Raw genomic sequence first — 25510 nt, 5'->3', positions numbered from 1 at the left:
AACCCTAACCGGGTTAACCCTAACCGGGTTAGCTCTAACCCTAACCGGCACTGGGTTTAGCACCACAGCACTGCTGGGATCTGGGCAGATCCTGGCGGTCCTCATGAGCCACCAAACCTAGACTTGGCTGCTCGGCTCGTGAGAACTGCCTCATTGTGTTCAAAACGTCGTGTAGATGTTCCACAAAATCTTCCATTGGAATTTGTGCTGACAGTGGAATAAATCACTGATTGATAGACTTGCCATCTGGGTAACTTCAGAAGAACTCAGAGGAGGGCTTCCAGTGATTAACAGAATCATGATATGATGCTGGGATGTTATCAGCTCCTTTGTTTACATTTGAGCTGCTTTATTTGCATTTTTAATTGCATGGCTTGTTGTGTGCTGCGCTGAGAACTTTGACAGGAGAGCAGTTAACAAAAGTTAAACAATATATAAAACAACAACAAAAGAAGGTTTGGGCAGGCTTAGGTGGCTGTCTGCTATTGCCACCGAAAAGGGCAGAGAGCAAGATGGGGAGGAGGCCTCTTTTGACAGACTGGGCAAGAAGGTTTTCCATCAGCGGGTGGCCCCTTTCTCTCACCTTGGCAGCGGTGGCAACATTGTCCAGGGATTTCCTCTGTTGTGGTACAGTCCAACTTGGGGCAACTGACCTTGGAGCAGAGAATGTTCCCATCCTAGACAGGAGGAAACATGAGTTAGGTAAGTGGCCAATTGGAGCAGATATACACCATTTGCTGTTGGAGATGCAGCTCTTGATGGCATCAGCTCTTATCACCAGCAACCGTATTGACCACTAAGGGCATTAAAGGTAGAGACTGTACATAGGAAGCTGCCATATACTGAGTCAGACCATTGGTCTATCTAGCTCCGTATTGTCTTCACAGACTGGCAGCGGCTTCTCCAAGGTTGCAGGCAGGAATCTCTCTCAGCCCTATCTTGGAGATGCCACCAGGGAGGGAACTGGGAACCTTCTGCTCTTCCCAGAGCGGCTCCATCCCCTGAGGGGAATCTCTTACAGTGCTCACACTTCTAGTCACCCTTTCATATGCAACCAGAGTGGACCCTGCTTAGCTAAGGGGACAAGTCATGCTTGCTACCACAAGACCAGCTCTCCTCATGTCAACCTTAGGAACATCGGAAGCTGCCATATACTGAGTCAGACACATTGGTCTATCTAGCTCAGTATTGTCTACACAGACTGGCAGCGGCTTCTCCAAGGTTGCAGGCAGGAATCTCTCTCAGCCCTATCTTGAAGAAGCCAGAGAGGAAACTTGGAACCTTCTGCTCTTCCCAGAGTGGCTCCATCCCCTGAGGGGAATATCTTGCAGTGCTCACACTTCTAGTCTCCCTTTCATTTGCAATCAGGGCTGACCCTGCTTAGCTACGGGGGCAAGTCATGCTTGCTACCACAAGACCAGATCTCTTCCCCTCAAAGAGGTAGTATATATTTGTATATGTAGCTGTAGTGTATATATGTCCTGTCTCATTAAGATTAGGGGTGTGTTTGGTTGGGTGTGGTTTAGCTTTCTTGTTTTAAATGCAAGCTCTGCCCAAAGCTTGTTGTAGTCTTGTCTATCCTAGGAATGGAGTGATTTGTACAAGCTGAATAAAGAAGGCTTTTAAACCTACTTCATCTCCTGCTCCTTCAGGCTCAAGGTCAGGCTAACAGAGAATGTCTGGTTGTGAGTATACCTAACAAACTTACCTAGAGGAAGATACTACAGAGACAGCCAGTAAGGGCATTCCCCCTCTGATTATGTTTTCTCTACTCTGATTCCCCTTTTGTTAGACTGATAGTCTCAGGTTTCATTCTCTCACCTGGAGAGCTGCCTTCTCCCTTCCTCACTTCCTGTATGTAGCTAGCAAAGAGACATATTAAGCCTTATTTAACTCCCTGATGGATTTTCCAAATAAATTACTTTATTTGGAACTTTGTCTCCAGACAATATTAATTAGCAGTGCTACGTGTGCACTTCTGCTGTCGCTGGGGCAGATGTAGAAGTCTCCTCTCCTGAGCTCTCTAACATTTGCATTATGTCTAGTTTTTTGAGCTGCAGTAAAGAAGGACTGGGAGCCCAGCACCCAAATGAGAGAATCATTCCCTCATTAAAAACACCTTCCCCCAAAAAATGTCTGCAGAGCAAATTGCTCTAGATGGCTCAAGCAACTGAGGCAAGCTGTATGCTGCAGGGGAAGATTCATCACTTCCCAGTTAGTAGACAATCTGAGCTGAGCAATATTATTTCTCTTCTGGGTAATCAGGCAGATCCTGGACATGAGCTAAATCCAGCCATTCATTCTTCCCAGCATGCAAGCCACTCACCTTACAAGTGCAGCGTTCGCAAAGGTCATTGACTGCAATTTCGATGCCACTAGGGACAAGCTGCCCATGGAAAAGGCAGCGGGTGCAATCAGGACAGCAGGAGCCAACAGCTGGGGGCAGTCCATGGGTACAAGACTTGGGGCATGGCTGGAATAGGACGCACACCAGCTCTCCCTCCTAAAGAAAAAGACTGAATCACAGAATGGAAGGGCTTCTACCCCTCTCCTGAGAGATGGACATGATGGACAAATCAAACCCACTTAAACGAGGTGAATGTTGTCATGTTTCTGAGGCCCGATGCAATTGACTCCAGCAGAGCCTGTTTTCTGCATGTAGAAGGTCCTGGGTACAAATCCTGACCTCCAGGTGAAGCTACTTGGATATCACACAGCTATGAGAGCCTCCTAAGCCACCATTCAGCTTCCCCAGAATGCTGAAGAAGTCCCCAGAAGTCCCCTAGACTTCTTTGAGTCTATCAACACACACACTGATAGGGATGATCTGGTAGGATTTGGCAGAGGTAGTCCTTTAGGAGGCTGCCTTCTACCGAATCAGACCCTTGGTACACCTAGTTCAGTATTGTCTACACAGACTGGCAGCGGCTTCTCCAAGGTTGCAGGCAGGAATCTCTCTCAGCCCTATCTTGGAGATGCTGCTAGGGAGGGAACTGGGAACCTTCTTACTCCAAGGCTGCAAGCGCTCTCCCCAGAGTGGCCCCATTCCCTGAGGGGGATATCTTACAGTGCTTCATGCAAACCAGGGCAGATCCTGCTTAGCAAAGGAAACGATGCTACCACAAGACCAGCTCTCTTTCCCAAGTTGGACAATGCAAACCATTCAGGTCATAGGACACTGCCTTCTACCGAGTCAGACCACTGGTCCGTCTAGCTCAGTATTGTCTACACCAGGGATTCTCAACGCTGGGTCCCCAGATATTATTGGACTTCAACTCACATAAACATCTGAGGACTCCACGTCGAGAATCACAGGTCTACACAGACTGGCAACGGCTTCTCCAAGGTTCTCTCTCAGCCCTCTCTTGGAGATGCTGCCAAGGAGGAAACCTGGAACCTTCTGCTCCCCCCAGAGCGGTCCCATCCCCTGAGGGGAATATCTTACAGGGCTCCCATGTAGAGGTCATTCTCATGACCGGATAGGCAGGTGGCAGGGTAGGCAGCAAAAGCCCACCTCCCCCCACACATGATCTCTGAGGATCATCTGCGTGCACGGATCGCACGCCCAGACGGTCTGCCGCTGCCACACGGAGCGTGGGGGGCCGGGACATGTTGTTCCAGCCCCTGGAAATCCCACAATGCACCGTGCGAGTGTGGGTGCCTGGTGGGGCTCCCCTCAGCAACAGGAGGGTGCCCATCAGTGTTGCAGCGCTGGCTGCAAGCAACCGGCAACGACACACAATCACTTCCACAGGAGGTGGAGTGGAGAGGAGAGCTGGTCTTGTGGCAGCAAGCATGCCTTGTCCCCTTAGCTAAGCAGAGTCCGCCCTGGTTGCATTTAAATGGGAGACCACATGTGAGCACTACAAGATATTCCCCTCAGGGGATGGAGCCGCTCTGGGAAGATCAGAAGGTTTCAAGTTCCCTCCCTGGCAGCATCTCCAAGATAGGGCTGAGAGAGATTAGAGGAGCCGCTGCCAGTCTGTGTAGACAGTTCTGAGCTAGATAGACCAATGGTCTGACTCAGCATATGGCAGCTTCCTATGTTTCTAGGTGGGCTTCCTAAGTGGGTTTGCTACCAAGGTGTCGCCGAGATCCACATGAGTCCCAGTGGTTCTCACGGGCAGGCAAGCCTAGTCTTGGCTACCTTAGCTCGATCGAACAGCCTTGTCGTCTCCCATGCGAATGCAAACCGGCACAGACCCTGCTTAGCAAAGTGGACCATTCATGCTTGCGACCACAAGGCCGGCTCTCCTTTCATAAGGTGAGGTGAAGCAGTTGCCTCCAGTGGCAGATTATGGGGCAGCCCCATCGGGGCAGCTCCCCAGGACCCATCTGAGCCTTGCAAGCTCTGCAGAGTCCTCTTTTCAGAGATCTTGCAGGGAGCGCCACCTCTTTTCAGAGTTCTTGCCCGCTCAGCTGGGGCTGGGAGTCCCTGAGATCGGCAGCAGGAGGTTGCCAGAGGAAAAGAGGCAGTACGGCTTTCTGTGCAGCACCTTGCACTGCAACATGCATGTTAGAATTGGCAATCGGTTGTGCTTCTGGGGAGCAGTGTGTTCTGGAGAAGAACTAGATCGCCTTTATCGGGGGGAGAGAAAGAGAAAGGGAGGGAAGGAGAGAAGAGGGGAGGGAGGGAGAGAAGAGGGGAGGGAGGGAGAGACTTCCTGCTAACCCAATAGAGACCTCCCCTAACCCAGTGGTTCCCATTCTTTGATCCTGAGATGTTGGACTACAACACCCATCATCCCTTTCGGCCACTGTGGTTGGGGGTGATGGGAGTTGTAGTCCAACAACATCAAGGCACCCAGGCTTGGGAGCCCCTGCAGTGAGGAATAATACTGCCCCCTACCCCCCTCGTAACTCACAGAGCAGGAGCAGTGGCGACAGCCATCAGTGGAGGTGCGTTTCTGTCCAGGCTCCAGGGGATGTCCATCCAGCTCACAAGCTGAGGAGAGACAGGATCTGAGAGAGTGCCAGGCCAGCTTGACCATCTGGGGGACTGAATTGCCTACTTCGGGGCACCATTTGGGGGCAGGACCTCTTGGCAAACTGTGGTCCAAAAGATGCTTTCTTCCCTCTAGCCCTGTACTTACCAGCTGCAGTGGGGAAATGCCTCCCCACCAATAGAAAACATTTCCCTGAGTGGGGAAATGCCACATTCCCCGAGTGGGGAAATGCCTCCCCTCCAAGGTACCTTGCACAGAAGTGTCTTAGAGCAGTAGCTGAGAGGCAATGCCAGCTTAAACCCCTGGATAATCAAGCGCAAGGCGCTGAACACTGAACAGGGGTTTTGGCCCGAGACTATTCTTTCCATTGTAGCTGTGGAAATGCTCTGAGAGCATGTAGATATTATTATTATTTTTGTTTACACAGTCAGACAGGTGTTATTGACTGGTTTGTTTTATCCAGACATCGAGTCCTTCCCAACGACCTGGGAAGGCTGAATTTTATTGTCAGTGTTGTTGCTGTTGTTATAGATATCATCGCAGAATATAGGCTGTTCCCAGTAAAATTGCTTTTTGTAATTGGCTGGTGGTGATTTCTGTGGCCCCTATGGTGTTGAGGTGTTCTTCAAGGTCGTTTGGAACTACACCTAGGGCGCCAATGACCACTGGGATTATTTTGGTCTTCTTCTGCCACAGCGTTTCAATTTCAATTTGTAGATCTTTGTACTTGTTGTTGTTGTTATTATATTTTATATCCCGCTCTTCCTCCAAGGAGCCCAGAGCGGTGTACTACATACTTAGGTTTCTCCTCACAACAAGCCTGTGAAGTAGGTTAGGCTGAGAGAGAAGTGACTGGCCCAGAGTCACCCAGCAAGTCTCATGGCTGAATGGGGATTTGAACTCGGGTCTCCCCGGTCCTAGTCCAGCACTCTAACCACTACACCACGCTGGCTCTCTCTAGATACCTAGAGGATGACCATTCCCTTGTGGGTCAGACGTGTGGGCTAGACAGAAGGCTGGTTCTTATGATAGTAAACAGCTGCTGGAGCTGTGCGTGCTCCCGATTTTTGTCAGCAAAAACCTAGCTAGGAGGAGGGAGAAGTGATCGTGTGGGAGGTGGGCGCAGGCGTTGATGGCATTACTCCATCCTCAATCATGTGCTGGGCAAGACAGTGCCGTCAGAGCCTGCGCCCGCCTCCCTCATGTTCATTTCCAGCTGGGTGGAAAACCACATGGCTCTGTGGTCACCAGGAATCGATACCTACTGGAGGGCACCACATAAAGATAAAGGATGCTTGTGAGCCACCTAATGGCGCAGTGGGGAAATGAGTCGCCTAGCGAGCAAGAGATTTCCAGTTTGAACCCCTGCTGGTATGTTTCCCAAACTATGGGAAACACCTATATTGGGCAGCAACAATATAGGAAGGTGCTGAAAGGCACCATCTCATACTGCATGGGAGGAGGCAATGGCAAACCTCTCCTGTATTCTACCAAAGACAACCACAGGGCTCTGTGGTCACCAGGAGTCGACACCGACTCGACGGCACAACTTTACCTTTAGAGTGCTTGTCCTACTCAGTTTGCCATCATGAGAACCAGGCTGTTTTCTATCTGTCCACCCACCCACCTATCATATTTTTGTACCACCTGACATGTACATCCCTATATTCCAGTCAGTGCCAGCACATGAATTAAGACACGCATGTCCCCAATCCGCATGGTGATTGGGGTGTCCCCAATCTGGCTGGAGACAGGCAATCCTTTTTTAATAACAGTGATGATCGAGGCATTACTGCCCATGGTATCTTCACTTGGTTCTTTTGTCCCACTTTCATCTCTGGTAAAAAAAAGGTCTTGAAGGTTTCTGTAGTGCTCCCAAAACCCACAACACCTGTTTGACCAGATACTACACTGGGATAAGTTTAGACTCCACCGGCTCTATCACATCACCATCAACTCTTTGCGGTGTGTGTGTGTGGGGGGGGGAGTATGATGCTCTCCAGCCTCTAAGGCCCTTTCTACTTTACACATGTGCATTATCTTACACATGTACATGTCACTGTAGCAAATGTCCTGGCTTCCCTCCAATTCCCTGGGTATTTTAATTCAGTAAATCACTGATCATATTCTGTAAGAGACCTCTGCTTCACCGCCCCTTATGCTCTCCTAGGATTCTCTGAGAAAGGGAATAGTTGTTAAACAATTGTTAATCCATAGCATAAATCTGAAAATTCTCTGCGAGGAGGCAAACAGCTATACACCCTGCATCAACAGAGTCCTGCTTCATTGCTTCTGGGGCTGAGTGATGCCTGACACTGAAACAACCTTTGGAGCAAATTCTGAGGGGAGGTGTAAAGAGACTTCCAGGGTGCTTTCCAGACTAGCTGCTCAACAGCAACAAAATGCCTCTGTTCAGGCAAGTTGCATTCGAAACATAAACAAGATGGGGAGCAGTCTTGTGGAAACGAACAACCCTAAAAAACAGCAACTTTCTTACGCCGGATATATGATGTCCTACCTCTATATCGCAGCGATTAAATTCAAAACAAGGCATTAGAAATGTGAACGGCATCCTGCTGTCCCCATAGGTACTGTGGTGTCACAACACAAAAAGTGTGGAAGCGCACTTCTGAGATATGACGTGACCCCGTTGCAGGGTCTAGTCTGGAAAGCGCCCAGATGTTATTCAAGGACGTCACATGTTCTTAGCACCATCTGCTGACAATCCATGGAAACGTCATATCTTTTTCAAGTTAGAATAAAGGCGGTATTGAAAAGTCACCTCTTTTTCATGGGTTTTTCACAAAACTCCAACAGATGGTGCTAAGGACTTACACAACATACTTGAACATAATCTGGACATCTCATTACCTCTGTTGGAATTTGCACAGAAGTTGAAATAAATCACCACCTCGAAGATCTCCTTGCAGGATCTTCCAAATGGTGGGTCACAGGGGCGTAGCAAGGTTGGAGTAGGCCCAGAGACAAGATTTTAAAATGCCCCCCCACCCCCACTGAAGCTCAGCTCATGAAGTAATCTTAAATGAGGCTGAATAGTGGTAACAAAAAGCGTGCACACACACACACACACACACACACACACACACACACACCTATGTGCCACAATAGAACATCATCCTAAATTATTTTTAAAAGGTTTTGTACATTGTGGATGATGCAAATAATTTAATGGTGCTAGAGAAAGACATGCTGTTCTGGTAGCTCCACGTCTTAACACTCACATCAATTTCGGAGGATGAATACAACTGAAGGAAACCCGGGCGGGTGCGTGGCTGGGGGAGTCAGTCATGTGACTTGCCTCTGGGGGCCCCCCCAAGACAGTGGGCCCCCAGACAACTGTCTCCCCTTGCCCTATTATAGTTACACCCTTGGTGGGTCAGGCTTAAGGATCTTGGGTTCAGGCATTCTGCCTGCTTGTGAAGACAAATGACTCACCTGGGCAGGTGGGGCAACACTGGCCTGGCTGTGGGATGGGCTTGGAGCAGCGGCTTGGTGGGCACTGCATGGGGTGGCATCGGACCAGGCTTCTCTGGAGAGGAGAATGGAACAAGTAGGCAGGCCAACCTCCACACCCCTGGGGCTCATTGCTGGCCCCTAAGTGGTAACCTTCAAAGGTTCCACCCCACCATCCTTTAACCTGGCAGTCTTCCCCTCTGTTTCCATATGTGTGGGGCCCAGTTATAGTTATCAAGCAGGGAGGAATGAAAAACATTCTACACACGCTCAGATGAACCCTCACCTTTAGAATCTCATACAGAGCAGAATTAAAGTATGTGACGCCCTACCAGGGGATAAGAATACAAGAACCTAAGAAGGACCCATCTGGATCAAACCAAAGCCCATCTAGTCCAGCATCCTGTTTCCTCCCACTGTGCCTCTGGGAAGCCCACAGGCAGATGATGAAGGCAAATAGCCCTCTCCCAGCGGTGATAGTCACTACCTGAGATGGCTAGAGGGATTTGGTTGGCCATTGTGTGAAACAGGGTGTTGAACTGAGTGGATTGATCTAGGAGAGCATTTAGTAAGTTCTAATAATTACTTCACATGGTCCAAGCAGGCCTGCTCAACTTCAGCCCTCCTGCAGATGTTGGCCTACAACTCCCATAATCTCTGACTATAGGCCACTGTGCCTGAGGATTATGGGAGTTGTAGTCTAAAAACAGCTGTGGGGCCTAAGTTGAGCAGGCCTGCTCCAAGGCATTACTGCAGGGTCAGCCAACTTGAGGCACTCCAGTTTTTGGACTACAATCCCATCACCCACTGCCACAATCTGCAGCAGGGGGTGATGGGAGTTGTAGTCCAACAACATCTGGTGAGTTTCAGGTTGTCTACCCTTTTATTATTGGAAATTGGTTCCGGGGCTCTGTCTGTTTCTGTCGACACACCAGCCACATCCCTAGGGTCCAGTTCTGCCCCCTGCCCTTTTATCAATGCAAGTCCACCTTCCACCCCACGTCCTGCAATTCAAGCCCCACTTCTATGTGACTGGCTGCTGCATCCCTTGCCTCCCTCCCACAGCCTTCTGCCCTTTCTGCACTCACCAGACAGGAGCAATTCATACAGGGATTGGATGTGGCCACAAATACATCTCCGTCCTGGTAGCGCTGCCCTTCGTACTCGCAGCCTGTGCAAAAGGGGGAATCCAAAATTCTTCAGAAAAAACAAACCCATGTCTTCTCAATACTACTTTCATTCTAACTTGAAAAAGACAGAGCCTTTTCACAGATTATCAGCAGTTGGTCAGCAGAGAGTGCTATGAAATTACGCAATGCCCTTGAACGTCAAAGGGACCTGTGCATTGTTTCCTTCTTTGCAATTTGAAGCTAATAAATTGTCTTCTGAAAGAGTCCCACATCCCCCCCCCCGCCGTGCGCTCTCTCTCTCTCTCTCTCTCTTGTTCGCTCTCTCTCTCTCTCTCTGTTTGCATTTCCAGACAGCAATTCAGCAATTTAAAGTTGCGTTTGAAAGGGACAGGTTTTCAATGCATTTTTCACAGATTGTCAGCAGATCTGTGGAAATGGAGGAGGACTCGTCTTGAATTTGATATAACACAGCACAGAGCCCATTTAAAGGCCTATGCTGCAGTAATACGCTTAGCAAGGAAGCACAGAGCTCTTCTGGATTGTTAGGGGTTTAACTCAAGCCATTTCTGTTTCCGGAAACAATGTCTCACTGTGACACATTCAATGAGTTCTTTGCAGATAAAATCTCTCCCATTTGGGCTGATCTGGACTCCAATATTTCTGCAGGTCCAGTTAGGGGGGTGTCCAGCAACCCCTCTTGCAAGATTAGATTGGATCAGTTTCAGTTTGTGACTTCTGAGGATGTGGACAAATTCTTTGGAGCAGTATGGCCTACCAACTGTTCTTTGGATCCTAGTCCAACTTGGCTGATTTCACCTTGCAGGGAGGTTGTTGGAGCTGGCCTAGATGATATCATTAATACTTCACTAAGGGAGGGCAGGATGCCACCCTGTTTGAAGGAAGAAGTGGTTAAATCCCTTCTTAAGAAGCCCATTCTGGATCTGCCAGTGATGGATAATTATAGGCCAGTCTCCAACCTTCTATGGTTGGGTAAGATGACTGAGAGGGTGGTGGCTGACCAGCTCCAAGCAGACTTGGAGGAAACTGATGATCTAGACCAGGCATCCCCAAATTGCGGCCCTCCAGATGTTGCTGAACTACAACTTCCAGCATACCCAGCCACAAAAAAAATGTGTCTAGGGATGCTGGGAGTTGTAGTTCAGCAACATCTGGAGGGCCACAGTTTGGGGATGCCTGATCTAGACCCATTTCAAACTGGCTTTAGAGTGCGCTATGGGGTTGAGATGATAGAGGACCTTAATCAGGGAATTGACAGAGAGTGTGTGACTCTGCTAGGTTTTTAAATCTCTCGGCGGCTTTTTATACCATTGACCATGGTATTCTTCTCGGTTGCCTGAGGGATTTGGGGATGGAAGGCACTGTTTTACAGTGGTTCTGCTCCTGTGTCTCAGGTAGATTTTAGATGGTGGTGCTTGGTGACAGTTGCTCTTCAAAATGGGAGCAACTATATGGAGTCCCTCAGGGCTCCGATGCTTTTTAACATCTACATGAAACATGGTGAGGTCATCAGGGGATTTGGTGCTGGTTGTTATCTATATGCTAATGACACCCAAATCTATTTCTCCTTGTCATCAATATCAGGAAATGGCACTAGCCCCTTAAATGATTGCCTACAGGCAGTAATGAGCTGGATGAAGGATAATAAACTGAAGCTGAATCCAAGTAAGATGGAGGTGCTCATTGTTGCTGGTATAGAAGGGATAGAACTTCCTGTTCTGGATGAGGTTACACTCCCCCAGAAAGAACAGGTTCGTAGCTTGGGAGTGCTCTTGGACCTGGGTCTCACCCTAGTGCCTCAGATTGAGGCTGTGGCCAGGAGTGCTTTTTAGCAGCTACAATTGATTCGTCAACTTCGCCTGTTCCTTGAGAAGAATGACCTGAAAACAGTGGTACACCAGCTAGTAATCTCCAGGTTGGACTACTGCAATGAACTCTGTGTAGGGCTGCCTTTGTATATAGTAAAACTACATTTTAATTTATTTTAAATTAAGCTTATTTACTTTACGCACAATAGCTTAATTATAGTTTAATTACAGTATAATGGGGGGGGGGAGAGAGAAAGACCTTCAGTGTTAAAATGTATTACTGGCACATAAAACCACCCAGAGAAACAGGTTTTGGGTGGTATAGAAATATTTTAAATAAATAAATAAATTAGAATGGATCAATGAACGTAGGAATAGAGGAAGCTGCCCAGGGGCATAGCTAGCCCGCCGGCGGCCCGTTTGCAGCCGTGGCGGGCACCCCGATAGCCACGCCCCCACGTCTGACATCAGACGTGGGGGCGTGGCCTGGCTCCCAAACGGAGCCTTGAAGCTCCGTTCAGGATCGCTGCAGCCTGCAGCAGTTAGACGAAGCCTGGTGCTGCGTTTGCAGCGCAGCCCAGGAGCGGCTTTTCCCTGCAAGGAAGAGCCACTTCTGGGCTGCGTTGCGAATGCAGCACCAGTCTTAGCTCCTGAAGGGGCCACGCGGCCCCTACACGAGGCCCCTTCAGGAGCTAGTTAGGCTGGTGCTGCGTTCGCAGCACCAGCCAGGAGGGAAGAGCCGCTCCTGGCTGGTGCTGCGAACGCAGCGCCAGCGTTTGTTTAGCTTCCGAAGGGGCTGCGCGGCCCCCGCTCAGGAGCTAAACTACCGCCCCCGCGTCTGACATCAGATGTGGGGGGCGTGTCGAGGCCACTCCCGCAGCTCCTGATTGGCCACTGGCCCGGGTTCTTTGAACCCGTTGGCCCAATGGTGGCTCCACCCCTGAATCTGCCTTCTACTGAGTCAGACCATTGGTCCAGCTGGTTCAGTATTGTCTACCCAGACTGGCAGTGGCTTCTCCAAGGTTGCAGGCAGGAGTCTCTCTCAGCCCTGTCTTGGAGATGCCAAGAAAGGGAACTTGGAACCTTCTGCATGGAAGCATGGAGATGCTCTCCCCAGAGAGGTCCCATCCCCTATGGGGAATATCTTAAAGTTCTCACACGTCTCCTATTTAAATTTAAACCAGGGTGGACCCTGCTTAGCAAAGGGGGCAATTCATACTTACTATCACAAGACCAGCTCTCTTCCCATTCCTGCAATAGGGGTCCTGTCTTAGAGGCAGACCCCACCCACCCGCTTCTTTATAAGGGCCTTTGAATGCTGTTCATGGACTCTGCAGGGAAGTGCCCTTGCCCAGTGCACCTTCTGCATGCAAGAAGCAAGAAGACTTGGCACACCACTTCTGAAACGTGGCTGACCCCTGTTTTGCTGCCTGGGGTTCTCCCTTGAACTCCTCAGCTCTTACCTGGATGGCAAACAGGGCAACATTCCCCTGGTGGCGTGTACTGCTCCCGGCATGACAGCACCGGACACTCAGCATCTTGGCATTCCACAGTGCCTGCCTAGGGGTCACAGAGAGGAGAGATTTAGCTGGCATCTATTATTGCCAAAAAGGTCACAACATGGTGCATGTCAGTGGGGATGAGAAGTGTTTTGCTCGTCACTATGAACTCATGGCACAGGCACTAGCCAATCTGGGCCTGCGGCATAATGACCATCCAAGCAGTGTCCGCAATAACAATAAACATGCTAGCAGAAGCTTGCGGGGGGGGTTGTCACATTTTGACAGTGACAGTATATAATGTTCTCGTTTAGGTGCTTAGGAACATGTGGCATTAGGAACTCAGGAACATAGGAAGCTGCCTTATACTGAGTCAGACCATGGGTCCATCTAGTTCAGTATTGTCTGCACAGACTGGCAGCGTCTTCTCCAAGGTTGCAGTCAGGAGACTTTCTCAGCCCTATCTTGGAGATGCCGGGGAGGGAACTTGGAACACAGATGCTCTTCCCAGAGTGGCTCCATCCCCTAAAGGGAATATCTTACAGTGCTGCTCACACATGCAGTCTCCCATTCAAATGCAAACCAGGGTGGACTCTGCTTAGCAAAGGGGACAATGCATGCTTGCCACCACAAGACCAGCTCTCCTCCCATTCCTGCAATAGGGGTCCTGTCTTAGGCACAGACCCCTGCCCCCTTATCTTCTTTTAAACACAGAACAAAGGCCTTTGAATGCTGTCCCGGAGAGAAGAGTACCACTGTTCACAGAAGTGCCCAATGCACTTGCCTATTATGAAGCCAGTGGGATCAGGGGAGGGCTGGCCCCAAGCGGTGCCTAGGCCCAGGGCCAGGGCCAGGGCCCAGCAGAAAGGCATGAATATGGTACAATTCAAACCATGCCCGCTCCTTACCTCGCATCGACAGGTCTGACAGGGCTCTGGCTTCCAGGTCTCCCCATCCTTTTTCCCATTCACACAGCCTACAGGGAGGGAGGAAAGAGGTCAATGCCCCCCCAAAAAGCTACACCTGTTGAATTTCTCCCTGGGTTGAAGGTTCAGGAGCCCTGTGTGAACATAATGATGGCAGCCCTGATGCATGCCGGGAAAAGGTGACTGTGTTTTTCTACAGACACAGATTCTGCTTGTGAGCAGGGTACATAAGATGGAGGGAGACACTGGATGAAGGTGTGTGTGTGTGTGTGTGTGATTTTTTGTTGAATGGGTTGTTTTTCCTTCTTTTGACCTCCTTTCACCCCCAGGAAGATGGTGGGGCAGTTTGCCAGTGGAGGGAACATAGAATACGGCCTTATACTGAGTCAGATCATCAGTCCACCTAGCTCAGTGTTGTCTACAGTGACTGGCAGCGGCTTCTCCAAGGTTTCAGGCAGGAGTCTCTCTCAGCCCACTTGGAGATACTTCCAAGGATTGAACCTGGGACCTTCGGCATGCAGGCAGACGCTCTACCACTGAGCTACGGCCCCATTCTGTAAGGGGAATGTCGCACGACAGGCAGCACTCACAAAAAATATGACCACGGGGGAGACATGACGGAGGTCTATCAAATCATGTATGGAGTGGAGAAAGTGGAGAGAGAGAAATTCTCCTCCCTCTCACACAACACTACAACCAGGGGTCACCCCATGAAATTGATTGCCAGAAAATCTAGGACCAACAAACGGAAGTACTTTTTCACACAACGTGTGATCCACTTGTGGAACTCTCTGCCACAGGATGTGGTGACAGCCAACAACCTGGATGGCTTTAAGAAGGGTTTGGATAACTTCAAGGAGGAGAGGTCTATCAACGGCTACTAGTCTGAGGGCTAAAGGCCACCTCCAGCCTCAAAGGCAGGATGCCTCTGAGTACCAGTTGCAGGGGGGAGTAACAGCAGAAGAGAGGGCCTGCCCTCAACTCCTGCCTGTGGCTTCCAGCGGCATCTGGTGGGCCACTGTGCGAAACAGAATGCTGGACTAGATGGGCCTTCTTGTGCCTGATCCAGCAGGGCTGCTCTTCTTATGTAGTGCCCATCCAAACACAAACCAGGGCAGACCATGCTTAGCAACGGGGACAATTCATGCCCGCGACTGCAAGACTGGCTCTCTTCCCCAGGGGCCCTGCAAGGCTCCAGAGTCCTCACCTCATGCCATGCTATAAGTCTCCGCAAACAGAAACACCTCCTTTGTGAAGCTCTGTGTCGGCAAGAGCTAGCCAGAAGCTGCTTCCACCCCCACCCTGGGCCAGACCAATGTGGACGTTCTCTTGCAAGAGACGTAATGCAACAAACCGGATCTGTGCGAAAAACATGACTGTGGATTGTGCCCCTGGCATGTGCTCACCCAGGCAGTGTGGCCGGTCACGTCGCAAGGAACACTCCGGTTTGCCCCGGACGCACCTGCAGGCAGTGCATGGGTCTTTGTCCCAGGAAGTGCCGTCTTCATAGCGCTGCCCCTCCCAAAAGCACGTCAGCCGGCGGCACTCACACTCCTCCAGGGACTTCACACGGCCCAGCAGGTCGGAGTTCTGGGGAAAGGAGCGGGGCAGCGGGGTTCAGTGTTCCCTCTAAGGCGTGCGCCCACAAGTTTGTTGATGTCCGCTCAGTTAATTTTAGAGCCCGCTCAGGTTGAATTAAGAAGGGGCCCCCACTGTGAATGCCTTGCGGGGCTTGGCGCCTGTTTACCTACAGAATTGCCTCTCCCATCCATTTACATCCCGTCCTGTTTGATCATTTCAGATGGCCCTTTTGTCGGTCCCTGATTTTCGAGAGGTTTGGAGTTCTAGGACCCGCGAAAGGGATTTTTCAGTTTGTGCCTCACTTCTTTGGAATTCTCTTCCTCTTCAGATTCATCTAGCCCCCTCTTTACCAGTCTTTAAATCCTTACTGAAGACCTTTCTTTTCCTCTGGGCATTTGCCCTGCAGTTTACTTTATTTCCTTTCCATTATCTATTTTAGTTTGCAATTTTTAATGTGACTTTTGATTGTAATTTTTAAAGTTACTTTAATTACATATCATTGTACACTGCCTGGAGTCTTTGGAGTGGGCGGTATATTAAATGCTTCTAATAAATAAATAAATAAATAAATAAATAAATAAATAAATAAAAATGCACATGTGCGCACACTGCCTTGATGTTGCCGCCCAGAACAAAACTCATTCCGCACTGGGATGAAAAAAATTAGAACACTGGTGGGGTTGCTCAGGGAGCCGACAGAGTCCCCAAGCAGGGCTGTGCACATTCCCCCCTCTGGAAGTGCAGAACTGACATGCATTATGAAAAGGCAGCTTGTATCTTTTTTAAAACCAAGCATCTAGTCCCTATGGTTGGAAGAACGGGGGAACCCTTAAGATTCCCGGACATAACCTGGACAAATTTTCAGCAAGCCAAAGGGAGATCAAAGAGGGCTCCGAGTAGCCAAATGCATTGGTTTTCAAAGAGCATGGCTACTTACTTACTTACTAATTTGATTTATATACCGCCCTTACTAAAGTAGCTCAGTGCAGTTTATGCTAAAATAAAAAATACATAATGATTAAAATAAAAAACCATTTAAAAGCAGATTAAACTTAAAATTAAACATCTGGCTACTACATATCTATTATAATTATAATTATTTCTATTATTATCTGGTTACTATTAAAACTAAATATCTGGCACCTTTCGCTACAAACTGTACCCACCCCCATGGTTTATCTCTATAGGAACATAAGAAGCTGCCTTATACTGAGTCAGACCATTGGTCCATCTAGTTCAGTATTGTATACGCAGACTGGCAGCGGCTTCTTCAAGTTTACAGGCAGGAGTCTCTCTCAGCTCTGTCTTGGAGATGCTTCCAGGGAGGGAACTTGGAACCTTCTGCAGGTAAGCAGGCAGATGCTCTTCCCAGAGCGGCCCCCTCCCTTAAGGAGAATATCTTTACAGTACTCACACATGTAGTCTCCCATTCAAATGTGAACCAGGGTGTACCCAGCTTAGCAAAGGGGGCAATTCATGCTTGCTACCACAAGACCAGCTCTCATCTTCTGTTTTGTTTTATGTTATGTTTTATGTTTTGTTATGTTATGACATTTACATCCTTCCTGCTCTTCCTCCGAGGAGCCCAGAGGTGTCCATGGTTACATTTACCCTCACAACAACCTGGTTAGGCTGAGAGAGAAGTGACTGGCCCAAAGCCACCCAGGGAGTTTCATGGCTAAATGGGGATTTGAACTCGGGTCTCCCTGGTCCTAGTCTAGCAATAGCAATAACAATAGCACTTACATTTATATACCGCTCTATAGCCGGAGCTCTCTAAGCGGTTTACAATGATTTAGCATATTGCCCCCCAACATTCTGGGTACTCATTTTACCGACCTCGGAAGGATGGAAGGCTGAGTCAACCTTGAGCCCCTGGTCAGGATCGAACTTGTAACCTTCTGGTTACAGGGCGGCAGTTTTACCACTGCGCCACCAGGGAGTCTACCACTCTAACCACTACACCGCGCTGACCGCTGATGTCTATCTCCCTCCATTCCCCCAGATCGGCCAAACGTCCATGTTCTCTGCATTGCCAAGGGGTTTCAGCCTTGGACAACAACTCTAATCCTCCACAGCCTTTGGGGATGATGGGAGTTGAAGTCTAACAAGATCTAGGAACCCAAGTTTGAAAGCCCCTGTTGTAGAGAAGACCCGTACCTGCTCTTTCACCATGTCCAACATGGTGCCCAGCCCATCCACCAGCTCCTCCAGCCTCCGGATCCTCTCTTCAGGGCTGACCGGACCAGATTGTGCTGCCACCGGTGGTGGGAAGTCGGACTCACTGGGCTCCCTCTGGTAGTGGCGGATGTCCGTGAGGCCCAGCGGCTCGAAGGCTGGCGGAGAATCCAGCTCGGAGAGACGCTCCTCTGGCAGACCCAGGTAGTGCTCTTCAACCATGTTGTAGGGCAGAGAAAGTGGGTCAGGATCTGTGGGGCAGAAAGATGGTGAGATGCTCATAACCTTCTTGAATTGATAACTAGGTAAAGAGGCACTTTTTAATGCGGTGATTCTCTTTATTTAGCAGGGGGAGAGCAACTGGCCCTATCCACCCCCAGCACAGTATCCCTCCAGTGACGGTTGCTGGTGTCAATCTTTGGGGACAGAGATCCATCTTATTTATTTATTATTTCTTTATGTACACCACTTTGGACACTTTTGTTAAAAAGCACTATATAAACTGTTGTTGTAACAGGGATTCCCAGATGTTGTTGACTACAATCATCCACTGTTGCAGTGTCCTTAGACTGGGGATTATGGGAGTTGTAGTCAGCAACATCTGGAAATCTCTGTTACAGGGGAAACTGTCGGGGGCGGGGTGATGGGGATTTGCAGGAGTCAGATCAGTCCCCAAATGCTGCTTCAATAGTGCTGGGGAGGGGACATTTTGCGTCTCTGCTGGCACCCCAATCATTTTACATTTATTCATACATTCATTGTTTGCATTTATATACAACCCATTGTCCTGAGTCCCCCAGGATGAACAACAAATTCAACAAACTGAAGCGCACGTTAAAAACAAAATATCATAAGATGCCATTGAAAACACACTCAGAACAAACTGAACCGATTAAAAACAAAATATCTTACAATTTCATTAAAAACACACTCAGAATAAACAAGCACAGCGACAGCTCATTTAAGGAAACCAGAGGCTCGCTCACACAATGCCACTCGATAATTTGCCGCAGGAGGCAACAGCCTCCCCTTTTGCCACAAATGTGATGCAAATGTGATTAATTTACTTCACTTCGTCTGGAGAGTTTACTTTGTAGTCCAGAGTAAACAGAACCCGGGATCTTATCCAGAGCTGGGGGTGGGGAGCTGGGCATCAAGCGTTGGGGACAGATTCATTGTTGTGCGCTGGTTTGAGATCTAGTGATGACATTTCCCAGACAGAGGCAGACACTCAACAAGCAGAGCCCTCATGCAAGGAAGGCTCTGTCTGGCTAATGAGCCCATCGGCTTGGAGGTCACGCCTGGGGCCTCATTCCTCCCCCTCTGGAAAGAATTCCCCCCTACGGCCTGACCTCAATTTGGTGCCAGAACCACCCAACCTGTGAGCCGCTGCTTGGAGCAAGCCTGGATGAGAGGCCTGACTCAGCCCTCCGAGACCCAGGGGCTGGGAGGGTGCAACTGCTGGAGCCTACAGTCAAAGAGGTGGAGTTGTTCCCCCCCCAACTGACCTTGCAAGACACAAGAAGTGTCCAATTAGTGGAAAGGGCAGCCAGGGGCCAGCGGGCGCTCATTAGCTGTCTGGAAGGCTCAGGTGAGACTTTGCCAAGACATGCCCAGTGGGTGGGGAGGAGGGAAAGGGGGAGGCGGCTGTTTACCAGAGGTGCTGGGCACTGAACACAAGAACTGCCCCACTAGAGCAGGCCAAAGGCCCATCTAGGCCAGCATCCTGCTGCTTTCTGCTATGGCCAATGAGGTGCATCTGGGAAGCCTGCTGAAGTGGGGGGAAGAGGGCAGCCGCCCCAGGATAATAATAATAATAATAATTATTATTATTATTATTTACATTGTATATCCCACTCTTCCTCCAAGGAGCCCAGAGCAGTGTACTACATACTTAAGTTTCTCTTTCACAACAACCCTGTGAAGTAGGTTAGGCTGAGAGAGAAGTGACTGGCCCAGAGTCACCCAGCTAGTATCATGGCTGAATGGGGATTTGAACTCGGACCTCCCCGGTCCTAGTCCAGCACTCTAACCACTACACCACGCTGGCTCTAATGTCACACCTGAATTCGAACTGGCTCGGAGCATATGGTAAAAGGGAATCCGGTAAGGATTCCCCTTTATCAGTAAAAGGGGGACCAGGGGGCTTAACTAAAAAGAGTTGGAGCAAGAGGAGTCCCCCAGCTGGGCTCAAATCGAGCCAAACCAGGCCCAGTTCGGGTGTGCACAAAAGCGGACCAGACCTGGTTTGGCTGGCATCTGGCTCCACTCACCCCAAACCGGGTTTTCCCCTGTGGAGAATACTTTTCAGTGCTCACAAACATAGTCTCCCATTCATATGCAACCAGGGCAGACCCTGCTTAGCTAAGAGGACAAGTCATGCTTGCTACCACAAGACCAGCTCTCCTCTCCCCGATTTACAGCTGCCTTACCCAGAGACACTCTTACCCCCAGACCTTGGGATGCCAGTCCATGGCCTCCTAGGTCTGGGTCCTCCAAATGTTGGGGGGGCCTCCTGCCAACACCCTGCACCCAGCTGCAATTATGGCAAAAATCAGGGGGACAGGGGACGGGGCAGGGCAGCAGCAGGCTTCTGAGGAGGCCCTCCCTCCAGGGCATTTGGAGGCCTCCCAAATTCAGGTTTCTTTCTTTTTTTCTTTAAAAAAAAAAACCTTTTAAAAAACTAAAAGCGGGGGGGGGCTCAAGGCAGTGAGGGGGGACACTCCAAAGCCCTTCAGCTTCAGGCAACAAAATTACTGAGGTGTGCAGCTGGCCTTACCCTGAGTCACACTCTTCGTCTGTCTAACTCAGTGTTGCTTACACTGACTGGAAGCATCTCTTCTGGGTTTCAGCCAGAGAAGGGTCTTTCTCGGCCCTAAACTGGAGATGCCAGGCATTGACCCTGGGACCTTCTGCATGCAAAGCAGAGGTTCAAGCACCCAGCTATAGACCCCTGGTGTGGATGGACACATATAGTCAGGCCTTTTATCCCCTATAGGGGCTCCCTCCCTCCATAATCCACTCTCACCTTGCACATTTGCAAATAACCAGGCATAGGCCTCAAAGGACCCCCAATGCCCACTTTCCTTTGAGGGATCTGGTCCTGATAAGGCTACTCTGAACTTCTTCCTGCTCACAAAAAGGCGGGCAAAACTTTCAACAGCCTGAATCTTGGGGGTGCGGGGTGCTAAATGAAACTGTAAACCCCTAAATGAATTTGCAAACCCTCGCCCCCGCTCCCCCCATGCTCTTGTCTTGGCTGGAAGTGGCATCAACTCATACTCTCCTGTCCCCTCCACATCTGGGCACTAAACTGGAGACAATTGGCCAAGATAAGGGAGTGAGGGGGAGACCTCTGGGCTGGGATGTATGCATGCAGGGTAGGATCTAAATTCTGGAGTGGAGTCTGTTCACATATGGAATGAGCACCACAGGCCAGCAAGCCAGACAACTTGTTTTGTTCCTCCCAGTTCAGTTCAGTTTATTACGATCATTGATCAAATATACAGTCCAAACCTAGGTGAAAGGGTCCTTAAAAGTGGCTATCGGTACAGGTGTGTGTGTGTATGTATGTAGATAGATAGACAGATAGATAGATAGATAGATACACACACACACACACACACACACACACACACACAGAGGAACTATTACATAAAATTTAAATAAAACATAGTACCCAGAATGTTGGGGGCAATATGCTAAAATCATTGTAAACCGCTTAGAGAGCTCTGGCTATAGAGCGGTATATAAATGTAAGTGCTATTGCTATATTGCTATTGCTATAATAGGATGAGAAAAACTAAAAACAGGTATTAACCATTTCTGACACACCATGTGAGGATCTTAATCGCAGCCGTACAGAATTTGGCCACCAAATGCAAGACATTAGTGTATTTATCAGAAAGAAATAAGTTTATATAAAACTCGTCAGAGTAATTGGGCTTTTGCTCCTCCCAGAAATCACCCGTGCTTTCCAGAAGAAATCAGAGGTGACACTGCTATAGTTATGAGTCACGTGATTCTGTTGTGACAAGCAAAGCACTGCTTTCTTGGAAAAGGGAGCTACAGGATTGCTGAAAAAAAGTCCCACAAACCTTACATCCTGCTCACTTACTTACAATATTTATACACTGCCCCTCCAGTACACCACTGCTCGGGGTGGCTCACAAAATCAGTACAAGCAGATACAATATCAAAACAATATAAAACTAATAAAATTAATATAAATTAACTTTTTAAAAAGACGCAGTTAAAATCAAATTTAAAACCACAAGTTAAAAAGTTAAAACCCATCAGACATACAATGCAGACAAAATATTACACATTCTAAAGAGACAGGTCTTTAGCTGTTTCCTAAAGATGCTGAGGGAAGGAGTATGGTGGAGCTCTTCCAAGAGCACATTCCAAAGACAGGGGGCCACAGCTGAAAAGGCCCTGTCTGTAATCCGTGCCAACTGGATTTCTATTAGTTGCAAGGCCATGAGCAGAACCCAAAATGCTGAATGAAGAGCCCTGGCAGGTTCATATGGGCGGATGTGGTCTGACAGATACCCCAAGCCATGTAGGACTTTAAAAGTCAAGATCAGCACTTTGAATCTAACTGGGAAGCAAACCGGTAACGAGTTAAACTGCTGCAAGATGGATGTAATACTGACGAAGCGACTGGTGCCAACAAGCTATGCTCCTTGTGGAGGCATTCTGGACCAGCTGAAGCTTCTGAACCATCTTCAAAGATGCCTGTCCTTAGGGCATGAAGGCGACCCTCTTCTATTGTTCCTTCCCCTGCATTTGGTATTCAGTAATAGACTGCTTCTGTACCAGGAGGCTCCATTAACTCTTAATAAACCATCCTTGATGATCAAGGATGAATGTGCTGCTATTTTCACACATGAGGCTTTTGAAACACAGTGCATGTTTACTGGCAACGTGATTCAGACATTATTTTGAGAGACCATCAAAATTAAAGGCTCCCTTGCAGATGTTAACTATACATATGAACACACACATAAGTTGCCTTATACTGATTCATACCCTTGGTCCATCTAGCTCAGCATTGTCTACCTTGACCAGCAGCAGCAACCCAGGGTTCCAGGCAGGAGTCTCTCTCAACCCTGATGCCTCAGATTCTTTCAGATGGAGTTGCCAAGAACTGAACCAGGGATCTTTTGCAGATGCTGAATGGATGGACCTGTCTCCTATTGATTCAGCCCCTTGGTCCAGCTATCTCAGGATTGCCTCACTGTCTCCTCACTGAGAGGAGAGCTGGTCGTGTGGTAGCAAGCATGACTTGAATTGTTGAAATGTTTTAATCTTTTCTTGGCTGTTTTTATTTTTTTATAAAGCACCCAGAGAACTTGCATTTTGGGCGGTATAGAAATGTATTAATTAATTAATTAATTAATTAATTGCCGTGTTTTATGGACTATAAGACTCACTTTTTTCCTCGAAAAATATCCGCCAAAATTCAGGTGCACCTTATATGTTTTAACAGTTTAATATTTTAAAACTCTGAAAAACTGGATTAAAATTAAGGTGCGTCTTATGGTCCATAGTGTCTTATAGTCCGTAAAATACGGTAGATGAATAGATAGATAAATAAATAAATAAATATTGATATGCCACTTTTCAACAAAAGTTCCCAAAGCCGGGTTTTTTTTTTTTTGGTGCCTAGCCTGGCAATATCCCAGCCAGTAGCAGAGGGAGGACATAGGTGACCCATGTTCAGGCTGCCGTCCCCCACAACTCAGAAGCACTCCCCACCCACGACCCCACGGCAACACCCCTTCTCTTTCCATCGGGTGTGCAGATGGCCCCTTCTCTCCCCGCTCTGCACAGTGGCAGCAGTGGCGGCAGCTGAGCAGTGGGCTGCTCCCTCCCTCAGGGAGGCTGCCACCACTGCCTCCATCACCACCAGGGGTCCTCTGGGGGGCAGCTGTTACAGGTGCCTGATGGCAGCTGCGCACAGGTTCTTAGAACCCGTGCATGCAGTTATAGCTCCATCCCTGATCCCTGCCACATGGGGTGCAGTGGGGGTAAAGCATCGTACATATCTGCCCCCTTCCTGTTTAGCTTTCATAAGCTTGCTCAAGTTTTTACAAACGTTACAAGGGCTTTTTCCGGCTTCCACAGGCAAAAAGAAATGGCTCCACTTTATGTGGCTGACATAATTTGGCTTCCTCGAGCACAAATAAGTTTGCAGCGTCGGTTAGCAGCTTTAAGAATTTGTTAGGAAGATTCATATAGTTCTGTCTCAGTTTCGCTGAAAACAAAAGGATGAACTTTTAGAGGAAGTTTGCAATGCACATTCAAGGATTTGGCGACTACAAAAGAGAACGGGCTCTGAATCTCTTCCTGTCAGCTGGACTTTTTGTGGTTTTTGCCTCCACAACAACTAATAGCTCTGAGGAGATTATTCCTTCAGAGTGAAAGCCATAGAAATGCTGTCAGAAATGTGATTAAAATTTGGAGACACCAACAAGGGAAACAGAAACCCCCATATCCTCAAGGTCTTGAATGCAAACTTTTGTCCACAAATGTTATATTGTGTGGAAATCTGGGGGCAGCATGTACTTCCTCAGATTTGGCAACTGGACAAAGCCCATGTGCTGTTTTGGGTCTGTCTAAGTGCACACCTGCTGTTCTGCTCGGAGCTGCCTCAGGCCTGTTGCCAGTCAAAAGGAGAGCTTATTTGGATTGTTTCAATTATTGGCTTAAAATTCATGCTATGGGGGAAAAGAGGGCCTAAATTTGGGATCCTTCCAGATGGCAAAAAACAGTGACATGAAGAGCTTTTGCATGCAAGTTGGAAGCAAGAGTTTACTCAGCCTCCAAGCCTTCCCAAAGATGTGCAACTTCGTTCTGAATAGGATCTCATGGGCTGTTCAGATGCCCAGCAGGGACCTTGTGGGATTTCCACAGTGCCACCTGCCTGCCAGTTCTTGCCTTTATGTGAAAATGCCACCCCTTTTCATTAGTACTTTGCTGGCGAATGGGGAAAAAGGTGGATTATTCATGGAAAGCAAGAGTTTGGCCAGCAGGTGGCGCTATAGAAATTGTGCAAGGCCCCTGCTGGCTATCCAACCAGTCCATGAGATTCTGCTGGGGAAGAAGATGCAAGCTGCTAGGTGTGTGTGGAGGCTCAGAAAGCTCTCGCTTCCAATTACCCACACATTCTTCATGTTGTGCAGGGGCAGTGTATTGGGGTTTTTTTGTCAGGAAGGATCCTGTGATCTCAAATGAGGAAACTTGACTGAAGATTTTGAACAATCTTCTCATTTCCCTTGATCATATTTTTCTAGACTTAAACCAGTGGCTATTGAAATAGGATTCCCAAACAGATGAAGGATGGTTTCATCCAGCAGGATCAGTCCCTGCCTAGTGTTTAGATTTGCTCCATGGACCCATCCGATAACACTTAACTGTGGCACCCCTATTTCCTGAATGGTTGCATTTGTAAAGAAGTCATAGTAGAGGGCATCTATCATGGTTCCACTCACATGGAAGCTAGAGGTCAGTTCTTCCTTCACCTCTTGCCTCATTTTGGCTTCTGATCAAGCCAACACATCCACTGACAAAGGCAGAGCAGTGAGAAAAAGGTAGCTCTATTTACGCTAGCTAAAGAAAGAGCAAGATTATATGGATACCAGTGTTCCCTGTAACAGGAATTCCCATATGTTAACTACAACTCCTATCACCGCAGCTGCAATTATGGGACTGTGTGGATTATGGGAGTTGTCTGGGAATTGTGGGAGTTGTAGTCAACAGTATCTGGCATCTCTGTTACAGGGAACACGGATGGATACACATAGGGCACATGTGTTGGGGGGGGAAGAGGAGTTATACTGCACAACAGGATGTGGGCAAATTGTGTCATCATGGTCATATTTGAATGCACACATGTGCTTTTGAAGGATACCCACTTGAAGCAAACCTTGAGAGGGCCAAGTG

The 25510-nt window shown here is 48.6% G+C and overlaps 1 protein-coding gene across 10 annotated transcripts in view; it reads right to left on the bottom strand.

The window, feature by feature from the left end:
- KCP (kielin cysteine rich BMP regulator) overlaps positions 1-25510 on the bottom strand; it is a 109203-nt gene that overhangs the window by 70005 nt on the left and 13688 nt on the right. For 7 of the 10 annotated variants that reach the window (XR_008314711.1, XR_008314710.1, XM_053288764.1 and 4 more), the window contains exons 4-12: positions 17543-17811; positions 15208-15391; positions 13784-13851; positions 12840-12936; positions 9509-9591; positions 8403-8496; positions 4866-4945; positions 2327-2503; positions 584-677 (exon numbers count right to left, since the gene is read on the bottom strand). Coding sequence is in view for 8 of the 10 variants with exons in the window: in XM_053288764.1 (XP_053144739.1) it covers positions 584-677; positions 2327-2503; positions 4866-4945; positions 8403-8496; positions 9509-9591; positions 12840-12936; positions 13784-13851; positions 15208-15391; positions 17543-17811 (1146 nt within the window). In the remaining 2 variants the exon portion in view is untranslated. Of the gene's footprint in view, positions 1-583; positions 678-2326; positions 2504-4865; positions 4946-8402; positions 8497-9508; positions 9592-12839; positions 12937-13783; positions 13852-15207; positions 15392-17542; positions 17812-19068; positions 19164-20339; positions 20565-20588; positions 20840-25510 lie in introns of those variants that run through there. The other 3 variants (XM_053288760.1, XM_053288761.1, XM_053288762.1) reach the window with 3 other exon arrangements.

The sequence above is a fragment of the Hemicordylus capensis genome, chromosome 2 (genome assembly GCF_027244095.1).
Source record: "Hemicordylus capensis ecotype Gifberg chromosome 2, rHemCap1.1.pri, whole genome shotgun sequence".
Lineage (NCBI taxonomy): Eukaryota > Metazoa > Chordata > Lepidosauria > Squamata > Cordylidae > Hemicordylus > Hemicordylus capensis.
Note: the sequence above shows the minus strand (reverse complement) of the source record. Positions and strands in the feature narration are given on the sequence as shown.